Below are 27,389 nucleotides of genomic sequence, written 5' to 3' on the forward strand. Positions count from 1 at the left end.
CTGTTCCGCTGTGTCCACCGGAACTGACATCATCGATCTCGCGGGACTCAGCGCCGCCATCTTGGGTTGGGTTCCCCACCGGAACCTCTTCCTCCAGAACGACATCCGCCGCCGGAAGTGATGGTTCCTCCCGCTGCTCCGCTTGGGCCTTGGCTGGGCCTTCCATTGCCTTCGCCTCCATCGGCGCTTGTGGAGGGTAAGGGGGTGTCTCACCGCTCCGTCGGCTCATGATGGGGTCATCCTCTCCTTCCATGCTGAGAGTTGCCGTGGCTGCAGGACTCATCCGCTCCGGTCGCATCCGCGCAGGTGATCGTGGTACATCGGGACTCGGCTCCACTACGTCGCAGGTAAGTGCAGGCTCTTTTTCATCACCACCACAATATCCATCTTGTTCTCAATGGTACTGGTTAAAGGAGACACTTTGCACAGTTGTCTCGCCTGTTCACCAGCTCCTCGTAACTAAAGGGCAGGAAGCGCACATTCAACTCCTCCCTCAGCCAACTTGGTTCGTAATTGGCAGATACAGGGACCCCACCCCCTGGTAGATATTAAGGGAGGGTCCCACAGGTTCACTTGATGACCCAGAATTGGCTCTGAGCCTGTCACAGTCCAGGAGGGCGCGGCCACAGCTTTCGCGCCACTTCCCCCAACAGGGTGGGGTTCTTTATTTGGCGCCAATCCTGGCCAACTCCTTGCAATCTTAGCATTTGCAGAATTTTCTTCAATTGGCCCATGCGGTCTCCCAGGGAAGCGGGAACCGCCATCTTGGTTTGCATGGCCATTCACTGTAGCAACTGAGGTAGATACTTGTCTGTTGATCACCGTCTGGCAATCAGGTTCTCCATCTACTCCGCACATAACAACAATGTCCTCCAGGGTAGCACCCCGGGATCCTAGGCAGGACAAAAACGGCGCAGCCACTGCTTTAGCGTCACTCCATAGCAAACTAGCCAAAGTCACTTCAGTAGTCTGTTCTTCTGTGGTATACACACCACGTGCGCTCTCTCCATCAGGCTCTGGCCGCCATCTTAGATTCTCCACACCGCGCGGAACTTCACTACTTGCGGTCGCCATCTTTACTTGTGTATTTCTGCGATCGCACATGGTGCTCCTCTCTGCTGGGCAGCCGCCATTTCGATGCAATAAAGAATGCCAGTGCACCACCTACATGTATCCCATGTGTGTCTGACTCATGTTACTACCTCAGGGTAGGCTCACTCTCTCTGGGTATGCAGTGTCTACATTCCTCCAGTATGTGCTCTGTGGTAAGTGTTCTGGTTACTGGCTAGAGTACTCTGGCTTCTCCCATGCAGTACTAGGGCGTCAACCTCTCTTGGCTACCTCTAGCGCAGATCCTCTCCAGAATTCCTGGCCCATGTTAACCAGGCTATCCCTTCAGGCATCCTACGACTAGCCGCCTCAAAGTGACTAGGACAGCTATAGCCCTGTCTCCAGACCCACTTTACTCCTCTCAGGGCCCCTAGGGTGTGCTTTGCGAGTCGTCCAGACCTTTCCTGACTACCCCTAGGTCCCGTCCCATCCACAGCACTTACTGGCAGCATACACTCTTCCTGTTTCCTAGTGTGCCTCGCAAAAGCCTGTCCTGTTCATAGGTCTCTCATCAGCGCCTCCAAAAATGTAACGGTCAGACCCCCACCCAATCTCATATTGGCCCCTGTGGGTGTAATCTGCTCCAAATTACATGTATGTGTGTTGTGGTGCACCTGCTGGTAACAGGACTCCTGAATCTCCCGCTTGGTTGGTATTGGGGAATATCACCATGACAGGCATCTGAGGTAGTGTTCTGAGTCTTACTCACATTTGGTACACCGTCATTCAGCCACCCACCCACCCACCACCCACGGGCATTAACCCCCCCCGCAACGTGGGACGCAGGAGGAAGTACCAGCTCCTCTGCGGCCCGCACGTTACGTGGGACGGAGGGGGAAGTACTAGCTCCTACTGCGGCCCGCTTCCCCCCGCGGCGGATGCCAATGGGAGGGAGGTGCAGAAGTCAGACCCTATGCATTACTACTAAATTAGGTTCTCCTTAGGAGCAGTACAGTCTTGCAGGTCAGGATGTAACTGTTATATGATTATGTTTCTGATTAAAAAAAGATGTGTTGTAATAATGTATTTCTATCTTGCTATGTGTTGCAGTACTACCTGAAGGAAGGTTCCGCAAATTTAGATCCCAGACGGGGACGCTGGGTTCCACCAGGGGGAGATTGTAGCCATGTGTAAAATTGGTGTACAGATCTGTCTCATGCTGGCAGTAATCTTGGTAAGAAGGCAGGGTTGCCAGTAACTATCATGGAGGTTTGCTCTCAAACCCTGGTGAAGTGTCATATGTAGCAAAGGAAGTGACAATATGCTTTGTGTCCACTGTTAGTGACATAGAGGTGGGTCTTTCTGGAGTCTATATAAGACACAGCACTGCCAAAAGTTAGTCTGTTCAGTTATCCTGAGTGAAGTGTCTGCAGCAGTTCAAGTCTGTCTGTCAGAGAGTCAAGTGCAAGCTGATTACACACTGTGTCCAGGGACCTGGCACAGTCGGTGGTCTCCCTTAGGGGAGAGGTGGAGAGCAACTCAATTAAGAGAGGAGGAACCTTCTGCAGGGAGTACCTCAACAAAATGAGCGGCCAAGTACGACCGCTATGATGGGCAGTCTGCCAGAGGAGATGACATTAAAGATGCCCTGGTTCAAAAGATCCCTCCTGTGTGAGTGTGGAGTTATTTACCAGGAGGATGCACCAAGAAGGAGTTCCCCATCAGATACTCCTCCCTGCTGCCGTATTGATCCTGATGGGGTGGAGGCGCAGTACCAAATGTGAGTAGGACTCAGAACACTACCTCAGACGCCTGTCATGGTGATATTCTCCAATACCAACTCAGCGGGAGACTCAGGAGTCCTGGTACCAGCAGGTGCACCACAACACACATACATGTAATTGGGAGCAGATTACACCCACAGGGGCTAATATGAGATTGGGTGGGGGTCTGACCGTTACATAATATAAATTGGTAAAGAGCACAGTGTATACAGCACTTTACAAATGGTGTGTGTGGAGTGGGAGTGTATATCAATGTGTATATCAATGGTGTGGGGAATGTAAGAGGCTGTGGCATAACTAAAAGTGTGTGTGGATCCTATGTGGTCCCTATTGGTATATAGGGATGGAATTTAAAAATTTAGACCAGGGTAATGCAGTTGATGTGGTCTACTTAGATTTTGCAAAGGATTTTGATACGGTTTCACACAAGATGTTGGTGTACAAAATAATGAAAATTGAACTCAGTAATAATATATGCACCTGGATTGAAAACTGGTTAAAGGACAGACAACAGAGGGTTGTCATAAATGGAACTTTGTCAGGTTGGGCTAAAGTTGTGAGTGGAGTACCTCAGGGATTGGTACATGGACCCCTGCTTTTAACTTGTTTATTAATGACTTTGAGGTTGGGATTGAGAGCAAAGTCTCCATCTTTGCTGATGATACTAAATTGTGTAAGGTAATAGAATCAGAGCAGGATGTAATTTCTCTTCAGAAGGACTTGGAGAGACTGGAAACGTGGGCGGGTAAATGGCAGATGAGGTTTAATACAGATAAATGTAAGGTTATGCATTTGGGATGCAAGAATAAAAAGGCGACTTACAAATTAAATGGAGATATATTGGGGGAATCCTTGATGGAGAAGGATTTAGGAGTGCGTGTAGACAGCAGGCTTAGCAATAGTGCCCAATGTCATGCAGTAGCTGCAAAGGCAAACAAGATCTTATCTTGCATCAAACAGGCAATGGATGGAAGGGAAGTAAACATAATTATGTCCCTTTACAAAGCTTTAGTAAGACCACACCTTGAATATGGAGTACAATTTTGGGCACGAATCCTAAGAAAAGACATTATGGAACTAGAGAGAGTGCAGAGAAGAGCCACCGAATTAATAAAGGGGATGGACAATCTAACTTATGAGGCAGGCTAGCTAAATTAGATTTATTTACATTAGAAAAGAGGCGTCTAAGAGGGGATATGATAACTATATACAAATATATTCGGGGACAATACAAGGAGCTTTCAAAAGAACTATTCATCCCACGGGCAGTACAAAGGACTCGGGCCATCCCTTAAGGTTGGAGGAAAGGAGATTTCACCAGCAACAAAGGAAAGGGTTCTTTACAGTAAGGGCAGTTAAAATTTGGAATTCATTACCCATGGAGACTGTGATGGCAGATACAATAGAATTGTTAAAAAAAAAGGTTGGACATCTTTTAAGAAAGGAAAGGTATACAGGGATATACCAAATAAGTATACATGGGATGGATGTTGATCCAGGGATTAATCCGATTGCCAATTCTTGGAGTCAGGAAGGAATTTATTTTTCCCCTTATGAGATATCATTGGATCATATCACACTGGGGTTTTTTGTTTGCCTTCCTCTGGATCAATAAGCAAGTATAGATGTAGGATAAAGTATCTGTTTTCTAAATTTAGCATAGGTTGAACTTGATGACGTATGTCTTTTTTCAACCTCATCTACTATGTAACTATGTAACTATGTAATTACATGGAGTATATGTATGTATAAGAGACAGCTGTGTGTGCATATATATATATATATATATATATATATATATATATATATATATATATATATATATATAGCGCAGTATGTATGGACATGGCCTTTGGCACTCATAGGAAGAGAGTCCTCTCATGTCAGTAATGACTCATAAAACTTTGGTCTCGGTTTAGGCCATCGCTAAGTGTCCTGAACAGTTGCATAAATTTGTATTCATGCAGCCATCTCTCTTTCAGTGTTCTAAGATTACATTTGAGTATGGCCACCTTCAGATCGTTCATCTTGTGGCCAGAGTCAGAGAAATGTTTGCCGACAGGACTTTCTCTTGTTCCGCGTGTGATGCTGTGGCGATGCAGATTCATTCTCATGCTTAGCCCCTGTCCCGTCTCACCTATGTAGTAGCAGCCCCCTGGCCATTTCATGCACATGATGAGGTACATGGCATTGTTGGAAGAACAGGTGAACCTTCCTCTGATTTTGTACTCCAGATTCCTCTGGTATTTCTATTGTGCCCGCTGTGTGGAGCATTGCGCAGGTTCTGTATAGTAATGGTGGTGTCTAGGAAGTATACTTTGTCTGGGGCATGAGTGAGTTTGAAGTTGATGGTTGGGTGGAACGTATTGAAGTTCTCATGAAACAGTAGGAGGTCCTGTTCACCAGAGGTCCAAATCAGGAGGATGTCATCGATGTAGTACTCGTGGCAGGCGCTGTATGCAGTCATCTTGAAAATCAGGTGCACAGTGTTAGTGTCCACTCCTGTAGATGACGCCCCTTACAGATTTCTCTCAAATGTTTGTGTTTTTTTTAGCATCCTGTAAGTGTATTTCCTAGGGACACTTTCTTTTGTAATAATTTTTCCCATTTTTTATACAGTTACGTGCTATGGAGCCTGCGCTTCTTTGTGTTTTGTTTCTCTAGGTGTATAGTTTGTGGCTACACCACTTTATTGAAGCAGCAAGGAGCTTCTGGGATCATTGTGCTGTTGGGATTTTTTCCTCCCTTGAATTATCATCAAGTGGAAACAATCGGACTTTATCCTTTTTTGGACTCTATATACTGTTATGTTTATTGTATTATCTGTCTGGCTTTATTAATCACTTGATTATCTCACTTATTATTAGTTTTGTTAGATTCATTTTGTTTACTAGCATTGCACTAATCAATATGTCTATATTTTAGTTTAAGACTTATTCACTTAACTTAGTAGCGCTACTTTGTGTGTGTATGTATATATATATATATATATATATATAGTGAAGAAATTCCTCAACACAAGATATGAGCAGGAGGATGAGTTTGATATATATAAATATCGATAGCTATCTCATCCTCCTGCTCATATCTTGTGTTGAGGAATTTCTTCACTTCAGTCAGGTCATCCTTCTGGAGCTGGTTACTCACTGGACCCTCCATTTCTGCTGGAGAAAGCTAACCCAACTAACTCATTGGTCTCTGGGCTTTAAATACCAGTTTGGGGTCTTGCTCTCTGAACCATTGATTAGGAGATCTCAATCAATTACTAATGTAAAGAGTTATGTACACTAATGGTGCTACATACATACAGTTCTTTCAAAACCAAGGCTGTCTCACATTTTAATCTGGTCTGTAACTGTTACATATGCCTAAAATATACATCTTCACTAACTGTGCATGCAATGTCTTGTATATAATGTATACCCTGCTCATTATGTAACTGTATTTGTAACCATGTATTATTTGTTTTAACTCTGTGCCCAGGACATATACGTGAAAACGAGAGGTAACTCTCAATGTATTACTTCCTGGTAAAACATTTTATACCTACCTACCTACATACTCTTTGAAACAGTTTCCCGCATACAGTAAACAAAGAGAGAGGTCTCATTGAAGTGTTAATCAAATCTTTGAAACATAGTTTGGCCTTTGTATCCTGTCATCTATTCAGACAATGGGCTAACTCATTTACACATGTGTATACCCACCAACATACACTTCTAGGTCAAGCAATTTATAATATCAAAATCATAGTTTATGGTGAAATGACCACTTCAATTTTTACACAATCTATGTTTTTGGTGCCCAAGGTTACAAGGAGCCAACACCAGAAATTGAACCAGGTTCCCCTGCTTCAAACTCAGTGCCAGAGTCAGTGTCTTTACTCACTGAGCCGCTCCTTCGTCCTTAAGTTATGAACGTCCAGGTTTCCATGTGTGTGCTGTGATGTTCTGTATCTGTCTGCCCTTCAGCTGTGGCCTCCTGTAATGTCTTCTCTGGCGCTTAACTGGGACAGGGACCATTTAATAACAGCAGGAGGGGGTGTTTTTGTAATAGCCTTGATGTATCACTAGCAGCGGTGTTAGCAATATTCACTCTGTGTGTGTGGATATATATAATATATATATATATATATATATATATATATATATATATATATATATATATATATTAGTGCCAGCCACGTACTATTATTATTATTATTGTTTGATTGTAAATCAGGTGAGCGTTGACAAAGCAGCAATTTGCTCTGCTCAGCAAGTGTGGTCAAATGTTTGTCGAAGTGGTGGGAACAAATAACAAGTTTGCAAGGAGACCATGACCAGTGTGTAACGGAGTGCTCACCACAAACAAGGCGTGACCGCGAGGCTGATGTGGGGATTTGATATAACACTGTAAGGAATCGGGGAACAAGTCTTTTGCGACGTGTTCCCTCCTTACCTCTTTGGCTCGGCCCCCCGATGTGCCGCGCTCCTCTTGCGCGGCAACTAATTCCTTGCCACTTGTCTCCTGCAGCCTATCCAGCTGTTACTTGCCTCTATATCCAGCTGTTTCGTGAGCTCCTTCTGCCCATATTAAGATGTTAAGTAAATATAAGGCATTCCAGTGTAGAAAGGACTGCTATCCCCAAAAGTTGCCTGGTGTATGAGACTAGCTGGAAGGGTGAAGAAAAGTATATATGTATATGTAATGCAAAGATTCTGGATTCAGCCAATAACTTGCACACTCTGAGTCAGTAAAAAGTCTTAGAGATGTAATCAACAAGGGATTTTACTTAGCTTCGGTTATGTTCTCAGTTACAGCGTGCACAGCATACGACAGGAAAACGCTCCAAACACCCGGGAAAGCCCCAATCAGCAAGGGGAATTCTAGCCCAGGGCACATGCACGGTCCATGCAGAAGCTTCTGGCACTATCCCCAGCCTAGGCTCTTATTTATAGCATTTTCTGAGGCTTCCTCCAATCAGTGTTGAGTGTTGTAGCAAATGCATACCTAAACTCATGAATTACACTTCCTTTGTAGCAAACAACTCTATATATAGTAAACATGGGGCAGATGGAGCTCTGCTCACCCAAAGCACATGCCATGCCACACTTAAGCTGGTAAGTGGTCAAATATGTGACGAGAGAGCTCTCACTCTACTCAAAGCACATGTTATGGCATACTTCAGCTAATGAGTGGTACTTTCCCATACAGTATAGCTATAGCAAACAACACTTATTTTAGTAGCTAGTGTTGTGGCTTTTCTTTTTCTTAAAGATAATGTGTTGCGGTTTGGTGTGGTGCCAGAGCCATGTGTAGCTGCGACTCTGACAAAATGGAGACACACAACATCTGTATTGCCATACTACAGTATATGTTTTTAATCTTGCAAACTAATTAGTACAAGCATTCTCATTTGTAGATGTCCCAGGATAAAACAGGCTGGTCAATGGATAGAACATTCAACATTTCCCTTACTCTGGCATCCTAACCGAATACTCCAACTCTATGGACCATGCCATCGATATGGAAGTCAGACGTTTAGAAGATCCTTTTGGAAGAAGGCGCAACCCTGTAAGTTTAGCAGTTTATCCCCCTTAACCAACATTGCCGATATGTACAAATTTTTTTACCAGACTACTCCTGCCTACCTTTTCAGTTCTTTCATTATTACTATTAAACGTATGTCTCTCTCTGCTCCCCCTCTCTCGCTCTCTTTCCCTCACTCTCATCTCTTTCCCTCTCATCTCTCTCCCAGCGGCAGAGGGAGGACCACCCAGGCAGCCTGTAGCCCAAGTTGGGCTCACCTTCCAGATTCGTATCGCCGGGGCGGGCCTCCCTCTGCCACCGGGCCGGTGACAGATGTCCCTGCACTCCCCCGTTGGCAGGTAACTCATCTGGCATTGATAGCCTTGCTACCCGTAAGGTTAACCCCACCTGTAAGTGACAAGGACTGTCAGTGAGTAAGGTTTAGGCTGTTACAAGATGATCTGGTTAAAAGATGGTAAGCCTCTTATAGACCAATCTGTCTTTAATGATGTAAATGATGAGGTCTGTGTAGTGCTGAGAATGATCCAGGCTTATATGGTTTGGGTAGTGCCGCACATAGAGATCCTATAGATGGTGAACCCCTATAGGTAGTGAGTATGCATGACGAATTGGTTGTATAAAATAAAACATGTGGAAAATAAAGTGACCCCTGCTTTTTTCTGTTTTCTGTTCCCTTAGCCCTAGAACTGTGAGATTTCTTGTGTCAGTTTTAGGGGGGATATTTGGGTAATGTTGCAATTATTTTGTTTGCAGGAGTTCGGGGACAGGAGCTACCGGTAGTACCTTAATTATACTCGGCGAGTAGGCATGATTTGCCGGTACGCGAGTGGAATTACACCGGGGCTGCCCAGTGTCCTCCAAACTCCTGATTTTCGAGCCCTGATATCTCAGTCGTATATCCCGTACAGTCATGAGTCTCCCCGAGGTGCCCCATGTTTTAAAATATGTTTTTAGCTCAGCGGAGTGTATGTAAGGAGAAGCCCCAGTCAGAGAACCAGACGATTTTGTGGATTGAGTCGATAAAGTCAGAATGGGCTTTTCAAAGTTGCTCTGTCCCAAATAACAGAGCAACCGGCTTCGTTTTGAAGCGAGGAAAGTCTGCCCTGCAGAGACTAAGTCAGATGTGAGGACCAAGTTCTCATCTGAGAACGTAGCGGTCGTGGTCAGGGTTTCCTGACGAAAATAGTTCCAGGAGTATCGGGACTAGGTCCCGGTCAGAAGTTTCTGTTGAATCTTGGTCCGGGACAAGGTTCTGATCAGGGTAAGCCCTTGCAAGCGGGCGCCCTACATTTAGGAAAGGCTACATCTCATACTTCAGACCCCAGTAAGTGTGCATATTTCTGTATTTTGTGTTTTGTTGTATTTCTGAGGTTTTATCCAAGTAAACCTGATTTTATTTCACTGCCTTGTTTTGACTATTGACTGATGAACGAAAGAAACCTATGAAGAGAAAATAGGACTAGAGAAGCAGGCCCCTATTATAGCACGCCCAATAGTGTAATGATGAGATGATTAAAAGTGCAGTATGTCTAAAGTACTCAGTATTACTTAGTTCTGCTCCTCCCTTTTTACATAAAGTGATGATTGACACGCCCCCTCCTCTCGTCCCCCTACATAAGGTTGGGGGGACTCAGAGTCCAAACTGAGTCGGAAAGAAAGTGTGTGGGGAATAAGGCAGGCAGAAATAAAACAACAACATTCTTCTTTTTCTGTTACCTGTACCCCCAAGATCCTCACCTAAAGTCCCCGTGGCTGAAAGGTTACCCCGAGACTCAGTGTTTATTAAAATGTATTTCAGTGTGTTTTACATTCCGAATCGATGTCCAAACAGACAGCCCGTACAAACCCATAGGTGCCGGTGAGTCTGCTGGACATCGTTCAAAGTGCAAAGCAGCCAGATGATGCCCAGAGGTGTGAACGGCATTTGGTTAGCGGGGAAAGGCGGAGTAAGGTCCGGAGTTAAATGGCAGTCCTCCGGGATGCCACTAGTTCTGCCAGACCTAGGGGCACTGCCCAGCAGGTGGCATTGGTATAGCTGGGGGGAGAGGTGGCAGGCTGGCGCATGTCCCTTAGCTATTTTAAATTTCCTGCTGACCCGGCTTTTTTACCCGGCTTGGCTCTGATTGGCTGCTTAAGAAATTTCCCACACGCTGATTGGCTGTCTGCTCTGCTTCTATTTTATGAGTGAACCAGAGAATACTATACGAAGCCATGAGCCAATCAGATGGTGTGTTCCCCTTGAGTCAGAGCCAAAAGAGCGCGGGCGGGCTTTTCAAAGTTACTTTGTTTGTGTAGCCCTGTTTCCTTCTGAATACAGACTGCTACCATATGCTGTATAACCTGTAGGCTCACAGGGCCTGAGCCTCCACCACGGAGAGCCTGGGGTACGCGTAATAATAGGAGCAACCTCGTACTTAGTGCAGCACCTCCACCTGTGATGGCTCCAACCAGAGGGGGAGTGGTTCCTAGCAGGACAATTGTATATCACTCCACACACACACAGCATGTAAAACAACCAATGACTTTACTATAGTTACCATAAGCAGTATATTTATATCAACCGGTGTCCCTCCCTAGAGGAGACACTAACTACTGCATCGCGCAGGATGCTCCCACCTCCACCGGGTGGTCCCACCCTGTGTCCAGTACCCACACTCCGTATGTCCCCCACCCTCAAGTGAGATATATATGTATGTGTGACTGCGCAGCCACTATGTCCTGTATGAATAGGTGATATAGTTGGTGCACTTGTTGGTTACCTGCCGAGCACTCCAGTGCCCGGGCCTGCCAAGGAACTTCACAAAGGATCCGATGACTGTTGACCACAGGAACCACCGTCCGGGGCGATCCCACCCGGATGACTGCAGCGACAGCCGCGGAGGTCTGAGCCCAGACCTCTGCACAATGTGAAATATGCAAGTCTCTGTAGGAACAGTCCGATGCAAAGTAAGGGGATCTGTAACCTGACTAAGGCCGGTCCCTATATCCGCTCCACTCTACGGGGACTCAGGGCCTAACTGGGCCAGGGGGTATCAGACCTAGTGCAGGGGCTCTCGGCCTCCCTACACCAGGAGCTCCGTCTCCTTCCTCCTCCCGCTGACTCTGACAACGTGCGCTTCCCGGTGCAACCTTCTATCTCTACCTCCCGCTAATCTCGCCACCCCATAGGTTCCCTGGTGTCACATGGTCTCGCGGTGCCTTCTGGGACTCGTAGTCCCCTACGCTCCACCCTATAGGAGCCGTCCCTCCTTCGCGGGCTTTGCAACCTGCCGCTGCGCATGCGCGACCTCTGCTCCCTAGCCACCTCCACTGGCGCGCCGCGCCTGCGCGAGCATCAACATGGCGGCACCCAGAACTGCGCTGCGACAATGTGGAGCCTCCGATACACCGGAGCCCTCCCTGCACATCTGCAACCCTATCCGCACACGCAACAATGGGGTGAGTCTGGGAACCCGGCTACATCTAATGGCAAAGCAACCGGCTTCGATTTCAAGCCTGCCTGCCAGAGATTAAGTCCAGCATTTTGCGCCCAAGTTCTCAGAAGACAACGTAGCGGTCACGGCTGGGATTTTATGACGATTTGCATCCCAGGAGATTCTGGGCTAAGTCCGGATCTGGATAAAATTCTCCCAAAGAGTTCCCTGCACCTAAAAAAGTCTAGTTTTCAACCCCAGCCCAAAAGTAAGTGTGTCTTTTCATCTGTATTTTGTGTTTCACTGTGTGTAAGCGAAATTACAATTTATTTATCTGCCTTGTTTTGCTCAATGACTGATCTTGGTAAAAAGGTGTAACTAACGTGGTCTCCCGTGACAGGGGGTTGGGGACTCTATGTGTACCCCTCTGGGGTGGGGGGGGGGGGGCAGGGACTCCACATATAGCTTTTCTGGGATGGAGGGAGCCATGGTCCCCATGTATACTCCCACTGGATAGGGGTGGGAGACAGCACATGTATACCCCCCTCTTGATTGGAGGGGGCAGATATAAATAATAATAATAGCATGTTCTTGTATAGTGTAACAACAGGACAAAGTTCCATTAAAAACGGTGCTACAAAATTTTTTTTTTGGTAACCAGTTGCATAAACGTTGAATATTAATAAGCTTGCTTGTAGAGAGAGAATACTCAAGGCGACATTGAATAAATCAGACACAGGTGTATTGCTCACAGTAGGGGAGGTGTAAATGAATGTCCTGGTTGATAGTACAGATGGCTGGTAATGTATCAGCCCCCTCTGGTTCTCTTCCTATTTGGACTGACTCCCTAGAGCAGCGGTGCGCAAACTGGGGGGCGCGCCCCCCTGGGGGGGCGCAAGATTGTTTAGGGGGGGCGCAGGAAGCAGCGGCGATTTTGCCAGGAGCAGAGGGAAAAAAGCCGTCTGCAGCTGCAATTTTTCTTTTGGCCATTAGGTGGCGCTGTGCTGCGCTGTGCTACAGTATTTATTTATTTATTTATTTATTTATAAAATATTTTACCAGGAAGTAATACATTGAGAGTTACCTCTCGTTTTCAAGTATGTCCTGGGCACAGAGTAAAACAAATAATACATGGTTACAAATACAGTTACATAAATGAACAAGGTATACATTTATATACAAGACATTGCATGCACAGTTAAAGAAAATATATATTACTAGCTGAGAGACCCGGCGTTGCCCGGGATGTAAATGCGTAATAGGTAGTATTATTTATAAATCGTGGAACAATAGGTGACTGTTTGTTGTAAAGGTTGGATAATAATATTGAAAAGAAAGATGGAAGAAAATGTAATACGATGTTGTATAAAAATGGTTTATTGTAACCACACCACAGTACAATGTATATTTTGGTGCCATAAGTGATGTAAAAATCTGAGTCGTGTGTCCTGCTAGGGTGTGAGGCGGCGGGTGGCGCGTGGGTTGTGAGTGCTGTGTGCGAGTGGGGGTCCTGCTAGGGTGTGAGGCGGCGGGTGGTGCGTGGGTTGTGAGTGGGGGTCCTGCTAGGGTGTGAGGCGGCGGGTGGCGCGTGGGTTGTGAGTGCTGTCTGTGAGTGGGGGTCCTGCAAGGGTGTGAGGCGGCGGCTGGCGCGTGGGTTGTGAGTGCTGTCTGTGAGTGGGGGGTCCTGCTAGGGTGTGAGGCGGTGGGTCAGTGATGTCGGTGCGTAGGGGCGGGAAGCAGCAGGTGTGTGTGGCGGCAGGTATGTGTCGAGTGTGGCGGGTGTCTGTTGAGTGCGTGCAGCGGCTGTGAGGCGGTGGGTGAAAGGCAGAGGCGGCCGGAGTAAGGGCGGGTGAAAGGCAGAGGCGGGGGTGGGGAGGCGGTAAGGCGGGCATGAAGGCGAAGGGCGGCGGGAAGGGGAGGAGGGGGTGGAGGAGGGGGGCAAGGGGTGGAGGAGGGGGGAAGGGTTAGAGGAGGGGGGGAAGGGTTAGAGGAGGGGGGGGAAGGGTTAGAGGAGGGGGGGGAAGGGTTAGAGGAGGGGGGGGAAGGGTTAGAGGAGGGGGGGGAAGGGTTAGAGGAGGGGGGGGGAAGGGTTAGAGGAGGGGGGGGGAAGGGTTAGAGGAGGGGGGGGAAGGGTTAGAGGAGGGGGGGGAAGGGTTAGAGGAGGGGGGGGAAGGGTTAGAGGAGGGGGGGAAGGGTTAGAGGAGGGGGGGAAGGGTTAGAGGAGGGGGTGGAAGTGTGGGAGGGGGTGGGAGGGGAAAGGGGAAAAAGAGGTGGAGGGGGGGGAAGAGGAGCGGAGGGGGGGTGGAAAGGGGAGCGGAGGGGGGGGTGAAGGGGAGCGGAGGGGGGGAAGGGGAGCGGGGGGGGGAAAGGGGAGCGGGGGGGAGGGGAGAAGTGGTGGGAAGGGGGAGGAGGGGGTGGTGGTGGAAAGGGGGAGAAGGGGGGAGGTGGTGGGAAGGGGGAGAAGGGGGGAGGTGGTGGGAAGGAGGAGGAGGGGGAAGGTGGTGGAAAGGGAGAGAAGGGGGGATGTGGTGGGAAGGGGGAGGAGGGGGAAGGTGGTGGGAAGGGGGAGGAGGGGGTAGGTGGTGGGAAGGGGAAGGTGGTGGGAAGGGGGAGGAGGGGGGAGGTGGTGGGAAGGGGGGAGGGTGGAGGTGGTGGGAAGGGAGGGAGGGTGGAGGTGGTGGGAAGGGGGGGAGGTGGTGGGAAGGGGGGGAGGTGGTGGAAAGGGGGGGGAGGTGGTGGGAAGGGGGGGGAGGTGGTGGGAAGGGGGGGAGGTGGGAAGGGGGAGGCGGAGGGAAGGCGGGGGGTGGGAGGCGGTGGGAGGAGGTGGGAAGGCGGGGGGTGGGAGGCGGTGGGATGGCGGGGGTGGGAGGCGGTGGGAAGGGGGGTGGGAGGCGGTGGGAAGGGGGGGGAGGTGGTGGGAAGGGGGGGAGGGAGGTGGTGGGAAGGGGGGGAGGGAGGCGGTGGGAAGGGGGAGGGAGGCGGTGGGAAGGGGGAGGGAGGCGGTGGGAAGGGGGGGGGGGAGGCGGTGGGAAGGGGGGGGGGAGGCGGTGGGAAGGGGGGGGAGGCGGTGGGAAGGGGGGGGGCGGTGTGAAGGGGGGGAGGCGGTGGGAAGGGGGGGAGGCGGTGGGAAGGGGGGGGGAGGCGGTGGGAAGGGGTGGGGGGAGGCGGTGGGAAGGGGTGGGGGGAGGCGGTGGGAAGGGGGGCTGGGAGGCGGTGGGAAGGGGGGGGGAGGCGGTGGGAAGGGGGGGGGAGGCGGTGGGAAGGGGGGGAGGCGGTGGGAAGGGGGGGGGAGGCGGTGGGAAGGGGTGGGGGGAGGCGGTGGGAAGGGGTGGGGGGAGGCGGTGGGAAGGGGGGCTGGGAGGCGGTGGGAAGGGGGGGGGAGGCGGTGGGAAGGGGGGGGGGAGGCGGTGGGAAGGGGTGGGGGGAGGCGGTGGGAAGGGGTGGGGGGAGGCGGTGGGAAGGGGTGGGGGGAGGCGGTGGGAAGGGGGGCTGGGAGGCGGTGGGAAGGGGGGGGGGAGGCGGTGGGAAGGGGGGGAAGGGGGGAGGCGTGGGAAGGGGGGGGGCGGTGGGAAGGGGGGGGAGGCGGTGGGAAGGTGGAGGGGAGGCGGTGGGAAGGGGGGGGGAGGCGGTGGGAAGGTGGAGGGGAGGCGGTGGGAAGGGGGGGGGAGGCGGTGGGAAGGTGGAGGGGAGGCGGTGGGAAGGGGGGGGGAGGCGGTGGGAAGGGGGGGGGAGGCGGTGGGAAGGAGGGGAGGCGGTGGGAAGGGGGGGAGGCGGTGGGAAGGGGGGGGAGGCGGTGGGAAGGGGGGGGAGGCGGTGGGAAGGGGGGGTGGAGGGTAGGTGAAGGGGGGGTGGAGGGGAGGTGAAGGTGGGGGGGTGGAGGGGGGGGGTGAAGGGGGAGTGGAAGGGAGGTGAAGGGGGGGGTAGAAGGGAGGTGAAGGGGGGGGTGGAAGGGAGGTGGTGAAGGGGGGGTGGGTAAATGGGGAGGTGAAGGGGGGTGGAAGGGAGAAGTGGAGTGAGGGGAGGTGAAAGGGGGTGAGGGGAGGTGAGGGGGGGTGAGGGGTGGGTGAGGGGAGGTGAAGGCCGCTCACTCACCCGTCCGGCAGGTCCCACGTGGATCTGAGGCGGGAGGCAGCGTGTTGTGGCCGCTCTCCCGCTGTGTCCCGGCCGCTCGCTCCCCCGCTGACTGTAGCGGCGCCGGGGGGGGGGGGTATCGTGGAGACACTGACACTGGAGGGGAGGGGGGGTGGAGGGGAGGTGAAGGGGGGTGGAAGGGAGGTGAAGGCCGCTCACTCACCCATCCGGCAGGTCCCACGTGGATCTGAGGCGGGAGGCAGTGTGTTGTGGCCGCTCCCCCGCTGTGTCCCGGGCGCCGCCATCTTGGGCACTCGGCGCCGCGAGGCAGCCTGCCTGGCCACTGGCTGTTCCCCCGCCGGGGAGGGGGGGGCATGTATATGTGTGGGGGGGGGGAGAGGTGGGAGATATAGAGGGGGGGTCTCGCACGGCCGCTGACACTGGGTGGGGGGGGGGCGCTGAAGGGCTAATAATAGTGTGTGTGTCCCGCTGACTGTAGCGGCGCCGGGGGAGGGGGGGGTCGGGGTGAAAGCGCGGGAGACACGGGGAGAGGAGGAGGTGCGCGCGGGTGCTGCTAACACTGTGAGCCCCGTGTGTGTGTGTGTGTGTGTGTGTGTGTGTGTGTGTGTGTGTGTGTCCGTGTGTGTCCCTGTGTGTGTGTGTCCCTGTGTGTGTGTGTGTGTGTGTGTGTGTCCCTGTGTGTGTGTGTCCCTGTGTGTGTGTGTCCCTGTGTGTGTGTGTGTCCCTGTGTGTCCTTTGGCCCGTCACTACGCCTCAGGCCAATGAGAGGTGTGCGGGGGCGGGCCAAGGGACCAATGAGATTTCCCCTAGGGACACCGGACATCCAGGCAGGCAGGCATGCATGCAGGCAGGCAAACATACAGTGCTTTCACTAATATAGTATAAGATGAGCGTATGAAACAGTTACAGACCAGATTAAAGTGTGAGACAGCCTTAGATTTGAAAGAACTTAAGCTGGTGGTGGATATGAGAGTCTCTGGTAGGTTGTTCCAGTTTTGGGGTGCACGGAAGGAGAAGGAGGAACGTCCGGATACTTTGTTGAGTCTTGGGACCATGAATAGTCTTTTGGAGTCTGATCTCAGGTGATAGGTACTGCATGTGGTAGGGGTGAGGAGCTTGTTCAGGTAGCTGGGTAGCTTGCCCAGAAAGTATTTGAGGGTGAGACAGGAAAGGTGAACTTTGCGCCTAGACTCTAGTGATGACCAATCTAGTTCTTTGAGCATTTCGCAGTGATGTGTGTTGTAGTTGCATTGGAGAACAAAACGACAAATTGAATTGTAGAGGGTGTCAAGTTTGCTAAGGTGGGTTTGAGGAGCCGAGCCATATACTATGTCTCCATAGTCAATAATTGGCATTAGCATCTGCTGTGCAATACGCTTTCTGACCAGGAGACTTAGGGAGGATTTGTTCCTGTAAAGTACCCCTAGTTTGGCATAGGTCTTGGTTGTCAGGGTATCAATGTGCATCCCGAACAGTACACAGCAGCATCTCGTTGCTTCCTGCTTCCTGCGTGTGTGACATGGGGAGAGGGGGTGAGTGAGACTGGGACATGGGGGGGGAGGGAGACTGGGACATGGGGGGGGGAGTGAGACTGGGACATGGGGGGGGGGGTGAGACTGGGACATGGGGGGGGGAGTGAGACTGGGACATGGGGGGGGGAGTGAGACTGGGACATGGGGGGGGAGTGAGACTGGGACATGGGGGGGGGAGTGAGACTGGGACATGGGGGGGGAGTGAGACTGGGACATGGGGGGGGGGTGAGTGAGACTGGGACATGGGGGGGAGGGGGTGAGTGAGACTGGGACATGGGGGGGGGGTGAGTGAGACTGGGACATGGGGGGGGAGTGAGACTGGGACATGGGGGGGGGGTGAGACTGGGACATGGGGGGGTGGGAGAGTGAGACTGGGACATGGAGGAGTGAGTGTGAGACTGGGACATGGGGGAGTGAGTGTGAGACTGGGACATGGGGGAGTGAGTGTAAGACTGAGGCATGGGGAGGGTGTGAGTGACATGAGGGGGGTGAGAGTGTGAGATGGGGAGGGGGGTGAGAGTGAGTGTGACATGGGATGGGGGGGTGAAAGAGCTACATGGGGATGGGGATGAGAGAGACATTGGTGGGAGGGAGGGAGACACTGGCAGGAGGGAGAGAGACACACAATGGCTGGAGGGAGAGTGTGAGAGAGACACCGGGTGGAGGGAGAAACAATAGCTGGTTGGAGAGTGCAAGAGAGACACTGGGGGGAGGGAGAGGCAATGGCTGGAAGGAGAGTGAGAGACAATGGAGGGAGGGGGACACTAGGGGGAGGGAGAAAGAAAGAGAGACACACAGGGGGAGGGAAAGAGAGTGGGGGGAGACACTGAGGGGAGGGATAGAGAGGGACTGGAGGGGGAGTGAGAAATACAGGGAGTTGGAGAGACTGGAAGAGGAGTGTGAGACTGGAAGAGGGGAGAGAGTGAGAGACAATGGGGGGAGGGAGAGAGTGAGAGACAATGGGGGGAGGGAGAAAGAGACACACACTGGGGGGAGGGAAAGAGAGTGGGGGGGGAGGGGGTGACACTGAGGGGAGGAATAGAGAGGGACTGGAGGGGGAGTGAGAAATACAGGGAGAGACTGGAAGAGGTTAGAGAGGTCCTGAGGTGTTCTAATGTGGCGGGAAGAGAGAGATTAATAATACAGCAGAAATGGGAACGCTATTAGACAAATATTATAATATTTATTTTTAAGTTATGTAATTTGTGCTATAAATACTTTTTTTGTAGACGCGTGGCGGGGGCGTTACAAAGCTGGTTCGCCCTCAATGGCTGAACCAGCTCACGTGCGCTGACGTCATGTGATTTTGATTACATCAGGCAGGGGGGGCCCGAGAAATTTCATGGATGAAAAGGGGGGCTCGGCATAAAAAGTTTGCTCACCCCTGCCCTAGAGCATGAAGATCACTGTGGTGTCAATGACAGTGAATTCCCATAACATTCCAATGATTGATAGGGAGTAAAGTACTCACATGTAGTCGCTTGTCTTCCTCCGTTGGCGTGCCTCACGTGGTATGGAGAAGCAAGTAATCCGGTGAAAGAAGGAAAAACGGAGCACAGCTGTGCAAAAGATAGATGTCCGGGGCTACAGCATAATACTGATTTAAAGGTCTTTAATGAAAAATTGACAACATGGTACAGACAGAATAAAAAAAACTACTCTGACGAAGCGCTATATGTAGCGTGAAACGCGTAAGAGTAGGTTTTTTATTCTGTCCGTACCATGTTGTCAATTTTTCTCTATGTTCCATAGATAACCTCACATCATATTGGTTTGTTGTTATTGTTTTTTTGACACAATTAGGTCCATTTATTTCTATTTTTGTCTGTGTAGACCTTTTTTTCTACTATCTTTTGTGTGGTACAGATGCAGCCACCAGTATTAGAACACTTGTGTCACGGTGGACCAGTACTTATTAACACTTTTATATTTTTGGGATTCTCGATTGAGCATAACAAGGCGGGCAAAATAAATTGTCATTTATTTCTTTTCAGACAAACACATGACTACCTCAGAATACACTTAATAATCACTTACTGGGATGGGGAAACAAATTAAATTGTCCATTGAACGAAAGATGAAGAAACAAAGTCTCTGGGTTACAATCCTTTTGGTTAGGGCGCAACTTGCCTGCCCGATATTTCCATTAAATGTAAAAAGCTTGTTCTGGTTCGTTGGGTTCTGGGATCCCCAGCGCTAATGAATTCCTGAAGTAGGGGTAAATCCGTGGTTACGATATTTTAACCCCTTGCGTTCTGGAACCGCTGCCGATGTACTTGGACAGGATTTTGAACCACGCTTGAAGAAATCATGAATCACACTTGGACTGGGGCTGCAGGCATTTTTATAGGGTTAAGGGTCCTATACTTAACATCTGCACCCAATCCCTTCCGTGGGAACACATTTTCCCCCTATCCCAGACTTGCCAGTAGTTCATAGCATGGGCAGAAGTGGCTTCCTAGTTTGCACGAAGCGTGTGCAAACTCGACACCTAAGCTGCTTAGCATACTGGGTCCCACTTCTTCCCTGGTGACAGTAAGTCTGGGATTTGGCTACCAAGTGTGAGTGCCCCATACTGTGTACAAGGGTCTGGTACTCAGGGATATCCTGATCACTCTATCACCTTGGCTCTCTGAGGCTTTTCAACTTCGGATTTCTCATAGACATTGAGGCATTCACTTCGCAGGGGGCCCTTTGAAGTGCGGAGATGAAAGACCCTCAGCTCATTTACTCTCAACATATATGTATGTTCAGTGGTTGACAAATCACCAAAAAATCTACTCGCCACACAAAAAAATCTACTCGCCATCTAGTACCAAACGTGTGCTGCTTGGGCCAATATTTACTCGCCCGGGGGTTAAATCCACTCGCCCGGGGCGAGCAAATGTATAGGTTTGTCGAACACTGTGTATGTTAATACATTCATTGCTGGGCACAGGAAAAGCTTCCTGCCTGTACAGTTTAAAACATAACTCAAATACAGTTTCTCTCTATCTATATCTCTACTTTCTCTATCTCTATCTCTTCTCTCTCTATCTCTATCTCTATCTCTACCTTCCGTATCTCTATCTCTACTTTCTGTATCTCTATCTCTACTTTCTGTATCTCTATCTCTATCTCTACTTTCTCTATCTCTGGGGCCTATGCAGAGAGCAGCGAATTTTAAAATTGGCGAGTTTAATAAAAAGTAGCTTTTTTGGAGAGTTTTATTCTCCATATGCAGAAATGTGCGAATTCTGCTATGTTTAACATGAATGCGTGTGGCGAGTTTAAATTGGCGAGATGCGCGCTTCAGAAATGTGTTAAAAAAAAAATGCGCCTTTTTTTTCCCTTTGCTATGGCCGCGAGCGGCAGCTTCTTGCCAACTTTTTCTGGCGAGGCAAAAAGGAGACAATCGCGCCATTTTATTGGCGCGAACAGCCGCTAGATGCCGTTCGCGCCTCTCTGCATTAGGATATTTTTAAAACTGGCGAGATGGAGGTTCTCGCCAGCCGCGAGGCGAGTTTTAGAAATAGAAAAAAAAATTGGCGCGTTTTTCGTAACTCGCCATTTTCTGCTGTTTTCTGCGCGATTTTCTCCAAAAAATGGCGAGTTTTGAAATAGCGCTGCTCTCTGCATAGGCCCCTCTATCTCTATCTCTACTTTCTGTATCTCTATCTCTACTTTCTCTATCTCTATCTCTATCTCTACTTTCTGTATCTCTATCTCTACTTTCTGTATCTCTATTTCTATCTCTACTTTCTCTATCTCTATCTCTATCTCTACTTTCTGTATCTCTATCTCTACTTTCTGTATCTCTATCTCTACTTTCTGTATCTCTATTTCTACTTTCTGTATCTCTATCTCTACTTTCTCTATCTCTATCTCTACTTTCTGTATCTCTATCTCTACTTTCTGTATCTCTATCTCTACTTTCTCTATCTCTATCTCTATCTCTACTTTCTGTATCTCTATCTCTACTTTCTGTATCTCTATCTCTACTTTCTGTATCTCTATCTCTACTTTCTGTATGTCTATCTCTACTTTCTGTATCTCTATCTCTACTTTCTGTATCTCTATCTCTACTTTCTGTATCTCTATTTCTATCTCTACTTTCTCTATCTCTATCTCTACTTTCTGTATCTCTATCTCTACTTTCTCTATCTCTATCTCTACTTTCTGTATCTCTAGCTCTACTTTCTGTATCTCTATCTCTATCTCTACCTTCTGTATCTCTATCTCTACTTTCTCTATCTCTATTTTCTGTATCTCTATCTCTACTTTCTGTATCTCTACTTTCTGTATCTCTACTTTCTGTATGTGTGGGGGACCCCAAACAATATGTATGGGCTTAGTACATTCTTAGCTAGCTGCACTCCAAAAATTAGAGTGCTAGCTTGCTCCTTGTGTCAATTGGCCCAATTCGCATACATTGCTATTACTACAGTCAGGTAATGGACTGCAAAATGGGGACAAGAAAGATGGTGTAGGGGAAAACACATCAGTGTGATGCACATACATTTAACCACTTCACTCCCAATGCGATTTGGGGTTAATCAGCCGGGTATAATGCCTTTATTAATAGCCTGATTAACCCTTTCGTTGCCACAACTTGTACCTGGGAGATTCTGGGGCAGTCTCACAGTACTGTAAATGCCTCAACATTTCTGCGAGATTCTTAATGGCCCCTAGGATTAAAACAGCAGGGGGTCCCTGCAGTCCCATTCAGGGACCCTCCGCTGTGTTAATCTGATGGGCCATTAAGAATCTCGCAGAAATGTTGCAGCAATGTTGTGGCATTTACTGAAAGACTGCCCCAGAATTTCCAAGCCAAGAGTTCTAATACTCGTGGCTGCATCTGTATATACTCTTTTCCCCCCAGACTTGTTGCGATACATACTGTACAGTACATATTTGTTTAATTCAAAATGGAGACAATAACAGACCCTCTGTCAGACAATACTATTACAACAGAGACTCTTTTCACATTTAATTACTTTGACATTACAGCTAGACACAAGAAAGCTACTATAGTGCCGTTTTTGACACAGATCATAATTTGTTTTGCGAAGATGCACAGGACCTTAAGAAATACTTTTTCCGTCTGGAAAACTTATCTCACAAATTCTCAGAATATGGTGGGAGATCATAACCCTGGAGTATTATCAAAAAACTAAACAAATTCCAGGGGGATTAAGAATGACCATAGCCCCATCTTTTAGCTTTGAAGATAAAGAGTTTGAAAAGCAATGGAGTCTGATCTTAGATCAGTGCTCATTTAAACCCATTGATCTCATTATCCAGCAAATACTAGCTGAGGAGCAGGTTAAGGAATTGCAAGCAAAACGTCAAGATTTCACGCACATTGATCAATTCAAAGAACTAGATGACAAACAAGCAGTTAATATTAATAAATTAGAATGCACTATAATGCAGATTAAGCAAAATAAATATGAAAGAGACGAATTAGATTATGAACGCAACCAAGTTTATAAATTAGAAGGATGGTCCCAGGGGGGCCTTGGCGGAGCACTACCGAAGAGAAGGAGGGGCCTGCAACCAGTAGTGAATAAAAATGATTTATTTGGTGGTCAAACAGAAGTACATGGTCACTTTGACGTGTTTCGGGACCTGCGTCCCTTTATCATTTTTGATAAAGGGACGCTGGTCCCGAAACGCGTCAAAGTGACCATGTACTTCTGTTTGACCACCAAATAAATCATTTTTATTCACTACTGGTTGCAGCCCCCTCCTTCTCTTCGGTAGTGCTCCGCCAAGGCCCCCCTGGGACCATCCTTCTTTCTACTACGCTGGACGTGATGCACCCACTCAACAAGGACAGAGCTGTGCTGAAAGAGGGAGATCTCAGTATCATGGACTGATATGGTATGTACATTTTGGTTTTGCTGGGGGCTTGTTTGGGACCTTTATGGTATATATGGAGATCTGAGCCAGCCACACAGCGTTACCAGTACTCATATACCACTGCATATATTGCCATATTTGAGTCTCCCATAGCACTCATCATTGCTCTTATATACCTTGATCAAAGACTTATATTTAATTATATATACACAATCTTGGGACAGCTGAGACCCGACCATTGGGAGAATATCCCTCACCCACCATTCAAGTTTATAATTAGCAAAGCTCAATCTATTAAAAAGCCTTCATGTGGTAATTCAAAAAATTCTAAGAAACATGAAAATAGTGGACCAGCTAAATGTATTATTAAGAAAACATATAAATCTAAAAACCAATCCAATAAAGGTACTGATTCTGACTTTACAGATAATTAAATGATTACACATAGTGTTTCCTTCTCTGAGGGAGACTCAATGGTATCATCAGCAGATGAGGCACTCTCCTCTGGAAGGTCCTACATTTGTCAGAATAGCTCTTCCTGACGACACATCCCGTCAAAAAACGAAGGAGGAAGAGAGGTACTGTAGAACCAAACCAGAATCCAGGGGAAAATGCCTCAAAGAAGAGGAGATACTAGACATTGAAAATACAAATGTCATTAACCTCTCACAACATCACCTTTCACAAGCTGAATTACGAGTATTGGATTTAGGTTTGACATTTGCTCCTGAAACCAATTTGGATCTATTTAACAGTTAGTGGATCTACACAAATTCATCTGAAAGCTATCTTTTAAGAGATTTTTCAAAGGAAAACAAAAGGATAGGTTGACATCTACCCAGGAACAGCGTCTAATGAGGATAGATAATGTAGAAAACACTATACTGTACCAATTTTTGATTTAAGCGAACAACTGACTTTGAGATCATTGTTTTTTTCAAGACATGATGGACTTATCTGAAGAACACCCTGAACCGATTGACCCATTAGTTTTTTTTTTTAGGTCAGAATCCATCAGGTTTATATAATAAATCAAAATGTTGTCATGAGAAAAGTAGAGGTGGGGTAATTGATGAATTTAAAACAGCTGTGGAAAGAGATCTTTTACTTTTGTCTAAAAGTATCCAGTTTACCAAATACATCAAATATTCTAACAATTTGAAACCAGAATTACGAGATGCCATTTCTGCCCTTATGCCGATAAAGGCGGAGCAGTTGTGATACTAGATCGTAATTATTACAATGCTGAGGCATTCAGACAATTAAATGATCAGCTTTCCTATGTTCTACTTGACTCAGATCCTACAGTTTCTTTTTTTGAAAGAACGGTATCAGTTGCTGGATGAAGGTAGGGATCGTCAGATTCTCTCTATTAAGGAGTTTGATTATTTATACAGTTTGCATCCAATCATTCCCATTTTCCATTACCTTCCCAAAGTGCACAAGTCACTCCTTGCACCACCTGGGCGTCCTATTGTTTCTAGTATAGGGTCACTAGGTGAACCAGTGTCTATTTATATAGACCATTATTTACAACCTATTGTTTCCACACGTCCCTCACACCTTTTGGACACTTCTCACGTTTTGTCCTTATTTTGTGACTTTCAATGGGCGCCCAATTTTCACTGGGTGACATTGGATGTCTCGTCTTTATACTCTATAATATCACATCCTCATGGCCTTATTGCCACCAAACACTTTTTGGATCTCGATCCACTTTTGTCACCTGCACATGTGATTTTTATTTTGGACAGTATCAATTTCCTTCTTACGCACAATTATTTTCTTTCAGGGGTTTCTATCTCCAAACACGTGGGACAGCTATGAGCACCTGCTTTACACCCTCCTATGCCAACCTGTTCATGGGTTGGTGGGAAGCGTCCAACGTGTTTGGAGATAAAAAAAAAACCCTTTCACCAATTTATTCATTTCTATCGTCGCTACTTTGACGATTTGCTTTTGATTTGGAGTGGATCTGTGGAGGATATACTATTGTTTATTCAATATATTAATGACAGCACATTAAAAGTTATTTTTACCTCACAACACCACTCCCATCATATTCATTTTCTAGATCTTAATTTATTTGTGAGTCTTGATCAAAAAGTACATGCTGACACTTTCCGTAAAGAACAATCGTGCAATACACTTTTGCATGCAAGCAGTGGCCATAAACGAGCGCTATTTAGGGGTATACCCTTTGGACAGTATATTAGATTGTGTCACAATTATTCAAATTTAGAAGATTTTGAACTAAGATCTCGTGAATTGATAAATCGTTTCATAGCCAGCGGATATAACAAAAAAAGTATTGAAAGATGCTTATTCTAATGCACTAAATAAAGAAAGGGGAGATCTGATAGGATCCAACCATTCCAGCTTCAGTAGACATAGAAAAGCTGATCAATTTTATAATGCATCAGATTCCGATCCTCCATATTTCATTACTCCATTTAGCAACCAAGCTTATACAATAAAACACATTATTATGAAACATTGGAGTATTCTTTCCATTGATTCCCTTTTAAGGGATATAACATTGACTAATCCTAAATTTGTTTTCAAAAAGTCAAAAACAATAGGAAATATCATCTCTCCTAGTATGGTTAGGAATACCAAACAGGTCACAAAAAGAGAATTTTTTCCAAAATTGGTAGGGTGTTTTCCCTGTGGACATTGCAAGATATGCAAATATGTGTCCAAGACTAGAACATTCTATAATATAGAAGGAAACAAACCATATAACATTCTATCATTCATGAATTGCAATACAGCATTTGTCATATACTGTATATATATATATATATATATATATATATATATATATATATATATATATACAGCGCAATCCCACAGAACTATCAATCTAATAAATTAATAATACCACATATAAATCGGAGGGTATTAACCCTTACAATCTATCTATCCCTGACTCTCCCTGCTGCCAATTAAGTCTACAGCTCCACAAGCTGTAAAGGGTTAGATACCAGTAGAAGGACCTAGGCGCATGGGGAGACAAGAAAGAGAAACAACATAGGGTAGTATGTCTGGAAATGTAACCCCTTAATTGGTAAGATATGCACTCCCAGCATTTCTTGTCATTCAGGCCTTTTATCCACACTGGGATCTGGAACTGTGTAGATACTCTGGGAACGTTTCCTGGATCTGTATCTTCGGATATTCTGCAACAATTCTTCACTGCCAAGCTTCCATCTCATAGGTTGGGGTATGGTACTTGTGGGGTCCTGGTGCACTAGCAATGTGCTCCGTTGTTTTCCCTCACGGCACTCCTGGTTGTTACTGCTTCCCAGTATGTGACTCTCTTAGCCTCCTGGGCTCCTCCGGTGCCTCTGCATGGTGTGATGATGTCACGCCATCTCGAGTGAACACCGCGCTCCCGCCTGTGGCATTACAGGTGCCGGGTGCCGGTAGTCCTCACAGGATCAGAGTGTGTTTCCTGCCCACTCGTGAACACTAGAATAACCACGCCTACGCGTTTCTCCTTTACGGCTTTGTCAGGGGCTGATATATGCCATATGTTCCAGGACCCCACGAGTATCTATACAGTTTCAGATCCCAGGATGGATAAAAGGCCTGAGTTACAAGAAACGCTGTGAGTGTATATCTTACCAATTAAGTGGTTAAATTTCCAGACATACTACCCTATGTTGTTTCTCTTTCTTGTCTCCCCATGCGCCTAGGTCATTCTTCTGATTATATATATATATATATATATATATATTTATACTTACCTGCGGGTGTAATAAACAATATATTTGATTAACAACAAGGATGTTTAAGATCCACATTTTAGAGCATATGAGATTGATATTAAAAAGAGACTTAGTCCATCTAGTCTCTAAACACTTCAGCGAATGTCAGCAAGGTTCCCTAGCTCACTTTAAATATGTACTGCTATAGAACATATTAAAACTCATATCAGAGGGGCCGATACGATGAATGCCCTCTATAAGAGGGAAGCTTGTTGGATCTTTTCTCTGGATACCCTGATTCCAAAAGGGTTACATTCAGAATGGGATCTGAAATACTTCCTATAAAAATTCATATACTAGCCAGTTAAAATCATAATATATACTGGTTAATGAGTTTACTAATATTATCATTATTTATGTTCAATACAC

The 27,389-nt window shown here is 47.6% G+C and overlaps 1 protein-coding gene across 1 annotated transcript in view; it reads left to right on the plus strand.

The window, feature by feature from the left end:
- The first annotated feature begins 230 nt into the window (after positions 1 to 230).
- Positions 231 to 27,389, plus strand: part of LOC142492219 (killer cell lectin-like receptor subfamily G member 1) — a 78,895-nt gene continuing 51,736 nt past the window's right edge. Inside the window, exon 1 of the mRNA XM_075594888.1 lies at positions 231 to 347. Within this exon, the coding sequence (XP_075451003.1) occupies positions 231 to 347 (117 nt within the window). The remainder of the gene's footprint in view (positions 348 to 27,389) is intronic.

The sequence above is a fragment of the Ascaphus truei genome, chromosome 4, assembly GCF_040206685.1.
Source record: "Ascaphus truei isolate aAscTru1 chromosome 4, aAscTru1.hap1, whole genome shotgun sequence".
Lineage (NCBI taxonomy): Eukaryota > Metazoa > Chordata > Amphibia > Anura > Ascaphidae > Ascaphus > Ascaphus truei.